The 16,463-nt window shown below is 40.0% G+C and overlaps 1 protein-coding gene across 1 annotated transcript in view; it reads right to left on the bottom strand.

The window, feature by feature from the left end:
- LOC124721615 (THUMP domain-containing protein 3-like) overlaps positions 1-16,463 on the bottom strand; it is a 106,518-nt gene that overhangs the window by 29,677 nt on the left and 60,378 nt on the right. Inside the window, exon 5 of the mRNA XM_047246674.1 lies at positions 10,421-10,606. Coding sequence (XP_047102630.1) covers positions 10,421-10,606 — 186 coding nt within the window. The remainder of the gene's footprint in view (positions 1-10,420; positions 10,607-16,463) is intronic.

Below are 16,463 nucleotides of genomic sequence, written 5' to 3'. Positions count from 1 at the left end.
AAGAAGATTTCTTTGTAGAGTAATGAAGCAAATGTGGAATGATTTTTGTAAATTAGGATTGTTTTTGTTCTTTGTTTGACACACTGTGTGTCTCTCTGGTATGTTATATACAGGGTGTCCCATTTATCTTGACACCTAAATAACTGTTTGTTCAAATGCAAATTACAAAATGTTTCAAGCAAATGTTCTTTAGCCATCAAAGGGGCATCAATCAGAATGATTGCCTTTGTCGTAGCTTTGTTTTTTAACAAAGATATGAACAGCAGTATGGCTTTATTAAATGACACACTGTATTTTTTATTCAGTAATTCATTTCCTCTCCTAAAGACCTATTCAAAAATGTATCACAGTGTACCATTCACTGAAACACAATGTTATTAATTACATAACACAACATTGACTTTGAGCCCAGGATCACAGATTCGTCCTCTTGCTGGAGTTGTCAGAAAACAAATGAAAACCAAGTAAAAACATAAGACAAAATTGACTTTGACTCTCCTGTACCATTGCCCAGGAGTAGAACATTCAAAGGTGCTCAAAGTGGTGACCCCGGACACTGATACAATGGTGCTCTTGTTGAATGAAAGAATTATTTATTGCTTCCAGTGTTGCCTGCTGAGGAGAATTACAAGCAAACACGATACATTCCTGCACGTCCTCTGGAGTTGTTGGAATATCACGATAGACGTCTTTAATGCATCCCCAAAGAAATAAGTCCAGAGGATCTAAATCAGAAGACCTAGCAGGCCAAGTAACTGTTCCTCCTCGACCAATCCATCTGGCAGCATACCTTCGGTTCAGAACACGACGTGCATGCAAGGCATTATGTGCTCGACATCCATCATGCTGATACCACATAAGCATTATGTTCTTAGCGGCACTTCATCCAGAAGAGAAGTAATAATTTGTGTGAGGAAGTTGGCATACGCTGTGGCGTTTAGACTACCATTGATGAAATAAGGGCCAATAATGGTAGCACCAAACATCCCACATCAGACGTTAACTCTCCATTGACGCTGATGTTCCACCTGTCTAAGCCATCGTGGGTTGTTGCTGGACCAATAATGCATGTTCCTCGTATTTACCTGTCTTTTGTTTGAGAGGGAACATTCATTGGTAAATAGAACATTGGAGGAGAAGTTCGGGTTGGAGAGGATTTGCTACTGTGCCCACTGACAGAACTGTACACAATTCTGGAAATCATTCCCATGCAATCTTGAAGTAGGTGTACATGGTATGGATGGAACTGGTGACGTGTAAGAATACGATGTAAACTGGTTTCAGAAAAGCCAATCTCGTGCTCAAACTGCCATGTGCTCACATGTGGATTCATAGCAATGGAAGTGAGAACAGTAACTTCGGCAGCTTCGTCTGTGCGAGTGCTACAACGATTCCATTGTCATGGGTTGAAACTTCTCATTTCCTGAATCACCGCAACAAGATGAGAAAATATCCATCGGGAAGATGGGTTCTTGTCAGGATATCGCTCTCTGTACAGTTCCACTGCCTGTGTAGCATTTTGCCCATCTTCAACAACAACAATAAAAGAAATGTTATGTCGATGCAGTCTGTAGGAAGAACAGCCTTTACTGTATGCCTGCTGTACTAAAGTATTGCAATTACTGTTCCGCTAACTTACGTTCCCCATAGATGAGTAGCATTTCTACCTTCTCTTTGTTGGTGTAGATTCTACTCACACAACTCTTCAACTGACGATGATTGACAGAATGACGGGTGTGCATTCTGCTTATGTTTACATTTGTCCTCTGTCAACACCAGCACGTGGATGTGTTCCATTACCCTCAGTACCTGCATTAAGCACTGGGAGCGTCAATGTCAAAGTTGTGTTATGTAATTAATAACGTCGTGATTCAGTGAATGGTACACTGTGATACATTTTTGAATAGGTCTTTAGGAAAGGGAATGAATTATCGAATAAAAAATAAAGGGTGCCATTTAAAAAAGTCATACCACTGTTCATATCTTTGTAAAAAAAACAAAGCTACAATGAAGGCAATCATGCTGATTCATGTCCCCCTGATGGCTAAATAACATTTGCTTGAAACATTTTGTAACTGGCATCTGGACAAACAGTTATTTAAGATGGTCAAGAGAGATGGGACACCCTGTATACGGCCGAGTATCCTAGCCTTTAAATCAATGGTTTACATATGTATGTCATGAGACAATAAATTCAGATTCTGACATACTGGAAGAAGTGGAAATTTACAAACTAGTCTGATAGGATTTTTAATCAGTAGAAAAAGTTACTGAAAAAAAAAATTCTCAAAAATTTTGTGCCTGTCCTACGAATAATTTTATAGTCCCTTAGAGAATGACTTTCCAACTAGAGTTTAGTAAAACAGCAGCATAGACAGAAATTATATTCATAGACTGTTCTCTAGTTGATGGGCATACTGTAAGAAAAATTAGTAACGGGCTGTCAAACCATGATTCACAGAAAGAATTACTGAAAGGAATCAAGGTAGAATCATATCCCAAAGTAGCAAAAGGGATAACCTAGTAGGAAGTCTACTATATAGTTGTCTTGAATGACAAATATAATACATTCCTTCAAACCTTTATCACTTTCTTTAATAGCTATAGCCTATTAAAAAAGTGCAGGCACATACACAGCATTAACATGCAACCAATGTGGATAACTAGGGCTATTAGAATGTTAGGCAGGAGGAAACAGGAACTGTATCATAATGTGAAGAGCAATTACAGGCAGTAACAGAATTTTACAACAGATAATACTGCAAAGTGCAGAGGAATGTTATCAGACAGGCTAAAGCAATGCATCACACCTGAGAATAGGAAGCTCTCAGAACAACATTAAAACTATGTGGTCAGTTGTAAGAGAGGTATCAGGGCACAAAATGGGTGATCAACACATTGCACCTCTCTTGTGTGAGAGTGAAACTGTTAGCAGGAGGAGGAGGAGGAGATTAGTGATTAATGTCCACTGACAATGAGGCCATTAGATGGAGAACAAGCTCAGATTAGGGAAGGACAGAGAAGGAAATTGGTCGTGCCATTGCAAAGGAATCATCCTAGCATTTGCCTTAAGCGACTGGATGGCAGGACATGGGTTTGCACCATCGTCCTCCAAAAACTGTTAGTGATCCACCATAATCATGCAAAATATTTAATAATCACATCTTGTCAATAGTAGGCAAGATAAATCAAAATTTTACTGGTAAAGGTAAATACGTAGAACTCTTGAAAACTGGTGTTTTGAAACAACTAATGTCACATGAAGCTACAGTAAACAAGCAAAGAGGGAACTGAACAATTTATAACACCATTAAAGAGTATGGGTATGAGGGAATTTCAGGTAGAATTATGAAAACCAGTGCAACATACATTAGTTTTGTACGTCATTAGTCACCCGTGCAACGAATCTTTCAGGTGTGGTAACGTAGAAAATTACCAGTCAATTTCCTTACTACCTGTGCTTTCAGAAGTTTTTGAAACAGCAATGTATAAGAGAACAGTAGCGCATCTCAGTGCACATAATTTGGTGTCAGACTCTCCGTTTGGTTTTAGAAAGGGAGTACCTGCAGAAAATGCTAATTATTATTTTGTGTATGAGGCATTAGCAAGGATAGACAATAGATTGAGGACAGCAGCTATTTTATTTGATTTAACAAAAGTATTTGATTGCATGGACCATGTAATACCCCTGCATAAGCTGGAGTGTTACGCAATTAGGGGAAAATGCTCAACAGTGGTTTACTTCATATCTGGAAAGTAGGAAGTAGAATGTTGACCTCCAGTGACCACAAATAGGAAGGGGGTTTGAATCTGACTGGAGTCATGTAAAATGTGCAGAGCCACAGGTTACGTTCTGGCTCCACTGCTTTTATTTAGCATCATATATGGTGTTATATTTTGGAGCAACTCTGTGCACTCATCAAGAATATTCTTAGTACAGAAACAGGAATCAAAAAGATTTGCAGCAGTAGTTTGTGTAGGCTGTTGTTCAGGTGTTTCTGAATTCTAACTCTGCTGTTCCTGTAAATATATTCCATCATTGGATAATGTTGACGAGAGTGACATTTTCAGAAGGAATAGCAAAATCCCTTCAGTGGACAATGGATGGAAAAATGATACACACTTAGATAACACTTCCTTAAGCATTGTACAGAAAAGTCTGCACTATTCAGCTAGTTTCATTTTGAATAGGCTTCCAGGAGAACTGAAAAAAATTGAGTGCCCAAAGTATGCAGAAAGATGCAGAAAGAAATGAAGCATACCGTTTACGAATCATTTATTCATGTGCACCACAATCAGAAGATTGACATGCTGCAACAATCTAAAGAGAATATTTATGTGGTACCCAATCACAAGCATCATAATCAGACGACTAACATGCAGTCAGAATTTAAAGAGAACATTCACGAGCTATTCAATCTCAATGAACAGTACTTGTTGATTTGAATCTTGCTGTGTTTCAGTTTAATGTTACTTATGATTACAGTTATTATCCCGGTGTAAATATTGACAAAATGGATAAGGTGTGTGGGCGTTGTGGTTCACTTAAGTTCAGAAATGGAACACTAGGAATGTGCTGCACGAATGGCGAAATCAAATTGCCAACATTGCATCCACCACCTGACCCATTATCATCATTGCTTTCAGGTGACTCACCTGATTCTAAACACTTTTAGCAGAACATTTGCAAATATCATTCAGTGTTTCAAATGACATCTTTTGGAGCTGACAAAGTTTTCCAAGATCAGTACACGCCTACTTTCAAAATTCAAAGACAAATATCTTAACGTGTTGCATCGTGTTCTTCCATAATGCACTGATACAATTATTCAAAACTTCAACTGACAACTTACAGGTGGATAATTACACAATTCACATATGAGCGGACAAAACACCACTTGGACAGCATGTTGGATGCTACAATGCACCTACCATCAATGAAGTTGCAACTGTCATAATTGACGAAGAATGTGATACGCATGATCTACTTTTCAAGCGATACAATTCAGTGTGTTGCTAAAACACATTGATCACACAATGCACTATAAATCCCAACATTTTTTGGGAGGGTTAGGGTGGATAACACTTCAATTTTATGCAAACTAACCCAATTACAGGTAAGTACATATATTTTTATTTAATTTTATCAAATGAAAATAATATTTTCTCTTTAACTTAAAAACATTCATAAGTGTAATTTACATTTTTCTTCTCCTTATTTTTCTTTATTCTTACAGGTGAAGAATTAAATTTAAAAAAGTATCAGTTCTGAATTATTATTCATATTGCATAATGACACCACAGAATGGAACAAATCATATTCTGCAATGCCAACTATTTCATCAATACATGGTAGACATGTATGAAAAAACTGAATCCAAATGTTTGTTTCTCATTTGTTTAAATCAAACATCATTGCGTTCAGAAGAACACATTCATTTACGAGATGCAGCTGCGAACACAGAAGTGTTTCTGACACTAGCAAAATTGACATTATTCCAGCAATATTCAATGTCAGCTCACGGCATATGTGTGAGTATGCACAAGATGCTACACCATAGACCATACCTCCGAACCAGACAATATGACCGGAAGTATGAGCTGGCACCAGAGGAGAAGCTTGTACTGGATGGTTAACCCATCACCTTTCAGCAGGGGATATAATCATTGCATTCAGAAGAATACATTCATTTACGAGATGCAGCTGCGAACACAGAAATGTTTCTGACACTAGCAAAAATTGACATTATTCCAGCAATATTCAATGGCAGCCCACGGAATATGTGTGAGTATGCACAAGATGCTACGATGTATGTGTTCATAAGGCTGCAGTGTTCAAGGCAGTCACAGTCTCTTGACACTACATCATTTGATCATTGAAGCACATTATACCTTAAGAGATTCCATGAATACTAGGCTAAAGCCACATCCAAATAACATATCACAAGAGGAACAGAAACTAATGTACTGCCTTCACCTACACCTGTTGATGAAGCTATAGTTGTTTTTGTTGTGTATGAAGTACCACAGGGCTGTGCCTGTTTGACTTCAGAATGCACTAGGGGGTTTTCGTGATGATGAAGGATTAGGGTTGTGTGCCTGTTTTCAGTGTGCAAGTTTCTGTCTGGTGTTTTATTTATGTGCTATTGGTTCGTAAAGTGGCATGTAAGGGTTAATTTTAGGTGTTTGTGAGAAGATTCTGGTGGTTCGTGTCCATAATTTTGAATGAGAAAGTGGGGCAAAGTTTGTGTTGTGTCATAGAATTTTGTGAATTTGTCCTGAATAAGTGTGTAAATGGCGAATTGGCCTAAAAAGTCTCTTATGTATGTGTTGGCGACGTATCTGCTGGTGCCTGACATCACATGGACAACTTTGTTCTGGAGACATTGCAGTTGGGTTAGTGCTGCATCTGACACCATAGACCATACCTTCAAGCCATACAAGATGACCGGAAGTATAAGCTGGCACCAGAGGAGAAGCTTGCACTGGATGGTTAACCCATCACCTTTCAACAGGGGATATAACCTACAGAAGAGTGCGCAGCCTTTGTTTGCTGCAATGGTGAGGCGCCTCTTCCATTTTAGGTGTCAGTTTATTTCGAAGCCCAAGTAAATAACTTAATTTCTCGAGACCAAGTCCCTGCTGTCAATGGTGAGTTGATGGTCAGGGAGGTTGATTTTAGGGGTGAAATAGGTCAACTGGCACTTGATGGGATTGATCTTTATTTTCCAGCAGTTACCACTGTGTTACTTTATTGAAATGTTGTTGGAGGCAACAGTGTATAAGGAGGAGGCTACGACTGCTTCTGCATATGGTGGTGCCATCTGCATAGAGAGCAATCTCTCCATGGATCTGCCTAGGGATTTCTTTCGTATATGTGGTGTAAAGAATGGGACCTAAAACCGATCCTTGAGGGACTCCTGCCACAATCTGCCATGTCTGGCTGGACTTGTCTCCCTTCCTTGCAAAAAAGTCCTGTAAGAAGGGACTCAATGACCCAGGTTAAGTGAAGTGGGTACCCTATCTAGCTTGTAGATTAGGCCATTGTGACAGACGTGATCAAATGCTTTTTCTATGTCCAGGAACATTGCTCCTGTTGCTTGTCTCCTTGCCTTTGACAGACAAATGTGTTCTACCACGCAAAAGGATTGTCGAATAGTGGAATGCTCAGCATAGGATATTGTTTTCAGTCAGGAATTGATGGAGGGGTTAAAGGATTATCAGTTCTAGAATTTTACTCAGGCCAGTTAGGAGAGAAATGGGCCTGTAGCTTTTGGGAAGTAGCAGGTTTTTATTAGGTTTGGGTAGGGTGATGACCTTCACAGTTTTCCACACTGAGGGGAAGAATATGAGTTTCAGGCAGGTGTTATAAACACTTGCTGGGTAGGATATGGCAGAAGGAAGAAGGTGTTTTAGGAGTGGGGTGCGGACTCGATTGGGACCAGGGGCTTCGTGGGTTCCCTGACACTTGATGAGTGCGCAGAGTGTTGGTTCAATAAGGGCATGAATTCTGTTGTTGGGTGCATATTTCTTATCTGAGTTACCTGTCCGGTAACTGTTCTCTCCTGCCTATAGCTCTCGTCATCGTGGATGACATGTCTTCGGAATTGTGACTGCAATGATTTTTCCATTATTTCCGCCTTTTCTTGCTTGTCATATGCAAGACCATTCTCACTGTGGAATGGCTTGTTTTCTCTGGTGGGAGCTTTCTGCTGCTGGCTTATTTTCCATATTTTGCATCTGGTAATGTCTGCTTCGGCGATCTTAGTTTCTCCTCCCAGCAGCGGCTTCTGTGCTCTTGTAGTCTTTGTATCACCTGGTCCTCTAGACTCCAGAACAGGCGGTGGTCGGCTGGGTCGCGATAGCACTGCCGCAGTCTATGCCTCCTGCGTTTGGCAACTATGAGGTCCCAGATATCAGAGGACAGGTTCCTGGTGTCAGGATCGGTAGTTATCCTGATGCTAGTTGCACAAGCACAGGCATGGAGGATGCCAGTGAATTTCTCAATGGCTTCGTCCAGTCTCCTTCTGTCTGAAGTGGGAGAATTTCCTCCATGTGGTCTCCCACCAAGTAGGTATACGTGTCCCAGTTTGTAATTACATGTGTGTTTGCCATCCTCCTGGCATCGTCTTCGACACTGGTGAGATCCAGCATGACAGGACTGTGGTCAGAGTCCAGCTCGTAGTGCACTGTGGATGACACATCGAGATACAAGTTTTTCATGACAAAAATATCTAAGATATCAGAATTTCTGTCCATGCTGCCAGGAATGTGCGTGGACTCATCTGGGGTGATGACACTACAGTGGCATGCCCTTTGACAAACCCCTGTGAAGTCCTGCCACTTGCATTCTCGGCACGGCAGCCCCAGGCTCTATGTTTTGAATTTAGGTCCCGTCCCACCAATACACGATTGCCAGCCCTAAGCAGTACCTTAAGTTCCTGTGCTGTCATACATGAAGTTGGGGGGGGGGGGGGGGGGGGAGGTGGAGGGGGGCGAAATAATTTGCCAAATGTTTTGGCCAATTTTGATTTCTACACCAGCAGTCTCAATAGTTTGAGTTCCAAGGGCCACCCCTCCTGCCCTTAACCAATACCGCTGTCCTGCAGCCTGGGTGGTCCACACAGTCATATCAGTGGATGGTGTAATTACTGACAGTGAATCGGTCGTCTGGCTTCAGGTGGGTTTCCGTCATATGCATAACATCAATCTTCCAAAACAGTTTTTCTAGTTTTACTGCCGTCAGCATTCCAGGTTGCTATTTTTATTCTTCTGGACCTAGGGTGATCCATCAACACATGTCATCACTGTAGCTGTTCCTTTGGCAATAATCATAAATTTTGATAGGGCACCTGGCACAGCCTGGAGCTTTGCCAAGATGTACTTAAAAGTGTTAAACAGGGCGATAAGACTGAATCCAAAAAACAGTTGGTGCAGTTCTTTCAGCTTGCCGAGAAACGTACCTGGTTGAGTGCTGGGGAAAGATTGTGGCTGTGTGGCAGCAGTCTCCGTGCACTGGGGTGGGGAGGGCTGAGGTGGTGGGTCGCGCAGTGGCCAGGCGGCAGCGGCCATCAGGGCACGTGGTGGGGGAAGCACAGGGTAGGATTCACGCCCTGGCACATTCAGTATGTGGCTTTTGACAACAGCAGAGTTTGTACCTGTGGCTGTGGCTGCGGAAGCAGAGCTCATGGCCGTTGTCGCAGCTGCAGTAGCACTTCGTGGGGACAACTGCGGGGGACAGTTCGGCATCAGTTTCAGTCTAATATTGTGGCGGCTATAGTTTGCTGGATGACTGTTGCCGCCGAGAGTGCATTTTCCCAGAGTGTCCCGTTTCTTGGTACACTTGTTAGTCAGGTGGGGGCTGGTGCATTTGACGCACTTCAGAAGGCGGTTGCAGTTCTCGGCGCTATTTGTAGAGCTGCTGACACAGGTGGCCAATAGTTTTCAATGGTTATGTTGCTACGCAGCATGTGTTTAATCATGTAAAGTTCGCAGTTCTTCTGGTCAGGGTTAGTATGGCTTTGAAGGATGCGCAATTTTTATAAACTTCACCTGGTTCTGCCAGGTCAGAGGTGTGTGTTTCTTGCATGACCTCTATGACTTTAAACTTGCAGAAGCCCTTTAATCACTGCCTTGAATGAGTCACATTCTATTGTTGGATAGGTGTGACGGGGAATGTTGTTCCTCTGGAAATAATCTTTTATTATCCTATAATTGGGAGGTGTGGAGGCCTGAAATTTTACCGTTGTGCCCCTACATGAGGTTTTGAGGCCACCTTTTAACATCTGCGCAATTTCTTTGATAATTTTCATGGTGCCATTTTGGATTGTGGAAATGATGGGGGGTATCTTTTCTCTCTTCTGATGTGGCTGGGACCCTGATGTGGAGGTCTGATCCCTCTTCGCCACAATTTCATCCACTTATGGGGATGAAATCTGTGTAAAGCTGTTGGAGGTATTGAAGCTGGCGACTACAGTCTCCTCACCCAGCTCCATGTCATCTCTGGTAGCGGAACACTCTGAAGTAAGCCGGCTAGGAGCCGGACACTTCATCACTGGCATCTCATCTATGTCTGTTTGTTTGCGTGTTTTAGCTTTAGCGATGGTTGCGGGGGCCCAGAGCGGAGTAGGGATTTGGGTTTACGCAATGTGTTTGCAGTAGTGGTTTCCAAAGTCAGATACACCTGTTGTAAGAAAAAATATTCTTTTTCATATAAGCAAGTCTGTGTGGTGTTACCAACTACAGCTGTATTTTAGATGTTATGAACACAATGTTGTAAAACATTTTCCAATACGTATGAGATATTAATTCGTGATACACCACACCAACAGAAGAAACAGAATTGGCTGAATCATAAAGTCCTAAATTTTAAATATGTTGATGCATTCTCATGTAAAAGAATTTTCACTCTCAAACTTACCAAATCTGTTACACAAAGGTCTATACATGAGTCTTTCAAGGGTAATTTTTGAGCATCCCAATTGAAAACATCTATGTTCGACACATGTTTTGCTGTCAACTCATTGATATTTAATTTGGTTCGTTCAATAGCTTTTGGGTGTATGTCTCCAGAAAGGAACAATGATCCAGGAAAAGAAAGTGCACCCTGAAACAAAATTAACAAAATTCAAAATGTTGAGAGAGCACACAAATGATTACACTCTTACACACAACACTACAAGGTATATGTTGTAATAATGATTTATATGTGTAGTGCAGAGGAAGTGTCCATTATTTCAGATCAAGCAAAGTTAACAACAACAGGTATCAGTATGTTGGTATTCTATTCTATACCTTCAACACAGTCAAGATGATCAGAGGAATATCTACTGCTTCATCAACATAGGTACAAAATAAAATAACTTACAACAATGCACACAATTTCAGATAGTGTTCTGTTGAAATTTTTTTACAAAAGTATTTTTTTATATGAATGACCAATGCATCACAGTCACTTTAGCATGTGTAAGTCATTATTCTTTTACAGTGACCTTAAATATTTTTGATTTACACAGCTACAAGTACCCAGATAGCATTATAAGGAGTTTTGAATTTATAACAAAGTAGAGAAGTAAATATTCTAGACGGTACAGCTTTCCTTGATGCCACTATCTCTGAAGATACAATCAGTTTAGAGTGATAAATTAAAAATTTTGAGTAATGTATTCACACCAGTTATTTCACCAATGACTATCAGTAATAATATAGTCAGCTGCTGAAGCAGATGAATCACTATGAGAGGTGGTATATAATGTACCACTTGACTTATTATATCAGGCAACCAACAACAGCTGAATGTAATCTACAAAAATTTGCATCTTTAAATTAAATATTAACAACTGTCATTGAACAAATGTCATGTGACTAGGGCCTCCCGTCGGGTAGACTGCTCACCGGGTGCAAGTCTTTTGATTTGATGCCACTTCGGTGACTTGCATGTCGATAGGTCGATGGGGATGAAATGATGATGATTAGGAAAACACAACACCCAGTCCCTGAGTGGAGAAAATCTCTGACGCAGCTGGGAATCAAACCCAGGCTCTTAGGATTGACATTCTGTCGCGCTGACCACTCAGCTACCAGGGACGGACAACAATTGTCATTAACATGGCATGAAAGTTATAATGATAAGGAAAATAACAGTGCAAGGGCAATGGCTGAAGGATGATCAGTGTGAGATAATTTACAACTATAAGTTATGTTTTGAAAATTGTTTTATTTCAACTTGTGTGAAGAATACAATGCCATCCCATCAATTTTAAACTAATACAAAAAATTTACTCAAGAACCATTAGAAAACAGTAAACACAATGACAAACAACAATGTATTCAATTAGGTGGAAAATGTTTTTGGGTTATTCCACTAGCCAATTAAAGTAGTTCAAGAGTTATGAAGGCCCCACTGTGTCTACCTTGTACACTAGTAGCAACTGAAAATGGAAGTAACTCCAGCACCAGTGTTCACAACTAATAGTTTTTCCCACAGAGTTCACATAAAAGTAGCAACTACATCAAACTTTTATCAGACTGGTCAAGTCATGCTTGCAGTTTAAATCTGCCATACGGTATTATTTCTTACATTTTACTCTCTCATTTCTTATGCCGCAATGACAAACAGCAGTCACCTGCCAAATATCAGCTTGGCAGATTAGTAGTATCATTACCTACAAACTGTTCACAAACAAGTGTTTACCATCACATTAACATACTGTTGGCATTTAGCTATACACTATCAATTATAAACTAATGGGATTATTTTAAATTACACTTTTTATTTAATACAATATGATTTTTAATGTTCTTATAATTGTTCTTAACTTCTTGCTGCAAGTAATAGATTTGTCAAGTCTATCAAACCTATATGCACTACATGTACCTGGGCAATATCATTGGCAACTCTTAAGACAACCTGCAGAATCTGTGTTATTCCTATAAGCAAAGCCTTGTGACTCCACTAGGTCATGCTTTTAATGGCTGCAGTCTCCAACACAAACGAGCCAACCAAAGGCAAATAAGGTCCTCAGATAAATCATCAGCTTGAAACCTGAAAATTGTTCCTAAGCCTCCACAGGACAATTTGAGTCAATGCAGCAACTTTTGTTTCCTTGCAAAAGTCACAAGGTGAGACCCATTTTCTGGAAACTATGTATACTATATATTCCCACAAACAACTTGAAAAATGTAAAGTAATGTAATCAAATAAAGCATACTAACAGTGGGCAAATGTAATAATAACAATAATAATTATTATAAATATAATTATAATAATTATTATTATTATTAAATACAGCTGCACTTTGGAGTTGTACAGAGACTATAAGGACTGCTTTTCCTTATGGACACATTCGAAGTCAGTTTGAATGCCATTATGTGTAGCAGGTCCTAGTTCGAGGTAACTTGAGAATTATTGAATTTGAGCATTTGTTTTATTTTTCTGCAAATTTCTTTCTTTGTATCAAATACATGCAAAATTTTAATTATGACAACTACTACATAGTGCCAGAAATTTTACAACTTGTAGTGTGTTACTTCTGATCATTCAGCCCTATACAGACTGTGATTACACAACTTCTTTTTTTCACTTTTTTGCCAGTATTCCTAATACTATGACACATTAACAAACTTTCTTCTACTGAGACTAGGATTATTCTGCTCTCTTAAAATACATATTTGTTACTGTCATTACTTGCATTCTGAAAGCATCACACTGTATATTTTTAATTGTATTATTAAGTTTTCTATGCCATTCCAGATTTCTTTGATCAAAAGATCCATGTCTTTCCTTTTCTCTGGAAACTGAAAAGGATATAATTTTTTTGTTTGAGTCTGATCAAACTCACAACTCCCATACAGTTGCCAGAGACTGCAGTCATGTGTGTGTGTGTGTGTGTGTGTGTGTGTGTGTGTGTGTGTGTGTGTTTTGCATTCAAAGAAGAGTAAAGAAATTTATGAGGAGTGTTCAATAAATAATAAACACATTTTTTCTTGGCCAATTTTGGCTGAAAAAATACTGAATTTGTTGTGGGACATCATGGAATATTCTCACTTCAGCCCCTATAGTAGTTTCATGAAGCTCTGATAGATGACGACATACATAATTCAAAATGGCATCTGTAAAGGCGGTGCATTCTGAATAGAGAGCGGTCATGGTGTTTCTTTCACCAGAAAACCAGAGCATCACAGATATTCATAGGCTCTTTTAGAATGTCTAGGGAGACCTAGCAGTGAACAAAAGCACAGTGAGTCGCTCTCATTCAAGGTGGTTCACAATTAAACACCTTGGTGCACAACTGGGTGTGTGTGCTGGAAGTGGTGACACACTTGTCCACCAGCTGCAGTACTCAAAGGTGCAATGATCAACCTTGAAGTGTACTTCACAAGGACAACCCAAGCCCTCACACAAGTTTACACACCTGAGAGAAGCTCACAAAACTTCAATGGACTGCTCTTTGTCATCCACCCAACAGCACGCATCTCAAGCCTTCCAACTTAAATCTCCTTGGCCCAATGGGAAGCAGTACATGGATTATGGGGAGATTATTGATGAGGCAAGATGTTGGCTCCAACATAACTAGCAGAGCCATACCATATGGGCATACAGGCCCTCCCAGTAATGGGGCATAAGACCATTGAATTGAACAGAAATTATGGTGAAAAATAGGGTTTGCAACCAAAAGAGTGGGGAATAATGTGGTGTATTAGATCTTGAATAAAATCAACCTGTTTTCAGAAAAAAATTACTTATTGACTGCTTCTCATATTTCTACCTCCCACATCTATCTTACAAAATAACACACTGGTAAGACCACAGAAATTTGACCTCATACAGAGGTTCATCAACAGTTCTATGCAAATGGAACAAGAAAGAAGGGCAAAAGTTGTGGCAGTACATAAAGTACTCTCTGCTACATACAGTAAGGTAGCTCTAAGAGCACAAATGTAGATGGAGATATGTAGTGAAAGCTGACATCTCATTTTTTAGCAGTCAGACTTTTCACTGAAGTTCCGTATTCAGTAAATGTGATGCATGTCATTTGTAAAAGATAAACATCTTTTAGTAAAGACTTATTATCAAAAATACAAATATGCAAGTGCAGCTTTGAGCTTTTGTTGCTCAATGCCAGGAACTAGAACTGGTATATGCCAACGTATTTCTCCTTTGCTGAAATCCACACTGGGAAATAAGGAAGACAAGGGCTGATTAAAACACTGTATGAATGGCATGAGGCCTAAAACATCAGCTGAAACTGTGTACAATGTTGAACATGAGACCAACAAAACAAGATACAGCTTCCTCACTTGAGGATTGTGGTGCATGCCAAATTTGAAAATAAAGTGACATTTCACATGGGACTGTAAGGCGATCATTCAGGGGCATTCTCAAGATGTACCTTTCCAAAACTGAACACATACAGCAACTAAAACCAATCCAATGTGGCACACATTACGAGCCTGCTAAACACATCTGTCTACAAATGGAAAATAAGATGAACTGCTTGTCAAACATCTTGTAGGCAAAAGAACTGCACTTTTCACTTCATGTAAATGTAAATTAAAATTCATGTAACTGCCACAACTGGACAATGAGGCATCCACAATTGTGTAACTCCCACTAACGAACCAGTAGTGACAGTACTATGTGAGACAAGCATATCTTACATTACTGGTATCTTTTCCTTTGAGGAAGTTCCGAGTAGCACATTTAAGATGGCTTTTACCAAATGTGGTCATTACGGCTAAGCTACAGATTGGATTACTATAAGAAAGGAAAGTAGGCTACAGTTGGATATAAGGATATAAGGTTCTAGCTTGGATCTGGAATGAATCCTTTTTGAAGAAACCATTTTAGGTTTCACCTCAATCAATTTAGGGCAGATTATTCCAACATTGCCCCATTCAGCAAGGGCAATCCCAGCGCCCATCCATGCCTTCTTGCGCTCAGCCCATGCAGTACAGTCGCGTATGCTATGGTCCAACTGCCTGACACCCACACCGTCAGCTTTTTGCTCACCTGTGCACATGGGCACCCAGTTACTACTCATGTGTTGACAATCGAGCTGGGACAGCCCGATTTGGAAAAACCACATAAACCTAAATCTGGATGGCCAAATGGATTTTCAACCCCATCCCCATCAAATTCAGTTCCACTCCCCTAACCACTGCATGTTGCTCAGCAACTCCTGTTGTTCTTCATGTTTTAATGGCCTATTACTACAACATAACCCCACACTGTCTACAGACTTAAAACTGTTTTGATTCTGGATGTCAATAAAATATTGTTTTGGAAGCCTTAAAGTGCTGATTTATTATTTGTGTCTTGTAGTTACTATTATATTTAATTATATTATTCTTTGGAACTAAAGCTTTACAAAATTAAAACAACAAAATTATCAAAAGGACATACTGATGCATTGAAATGATAATTAAATCAAGACCCTAAGCTGTCAACAGGCACTGATATACATCAACGGGGACAGTTGAAAATGTGTGCCCCGACCGGGGCTCGAACCCGAGATCTCCTGCTTACATGGCAGACGCTCTATCCATCTGAGTCACCGAGGGCACAAAGGATAGTACAACTGCAGGGATTTATCACTGCCCGCTCCCCATGAGACCCACATTCCCAACTTAATATCCACACACTACATTCATAGTGCCTCTGCCCATTACACTCATTACTTGCGCCAGACAAACTTACCGAGTCCCGTAAGAGTTTGAGCAATGCGTGTGCATCCAGCACAGAAGGAGGAGGTCAATGGCTGGTTAGCCTTAACTATATGAAGATGGTATCTGCTCTTTCGGACATATCCAAAAGAACAGATACCATCTTCATACTGGTACATTTGTCTCTGTTAACAGCATCATCTGACAGTCATAACAATACAGCTACACAATTAACAAGCTGTTGCAATTAATTCAATCACTTAACACAATGTAAAAAATTTTGCTCTTCTCATTTGTTT

Source organism: Schistocerca piceifrons, chromosome X, assembly GCF_021461385.2.
Source record: "Schistocerca piceifrons isolate TAMUIC-IGC-003096 chromosome X, iqSchPice1.1, whole genome shotgun sequence".
Taxonomy (NCBI): Eukaryota; Metazoa; Arthropoda; class Insecta; order Orthoptera; family Acrididae; genus Schistocerca; species Schistocerca piceifrons.
The sequence above is the reverse complement of the archived record's forward strand: the minus strand, read 5'-3'. Positions and strand labels throughout refer to the sequence as shown.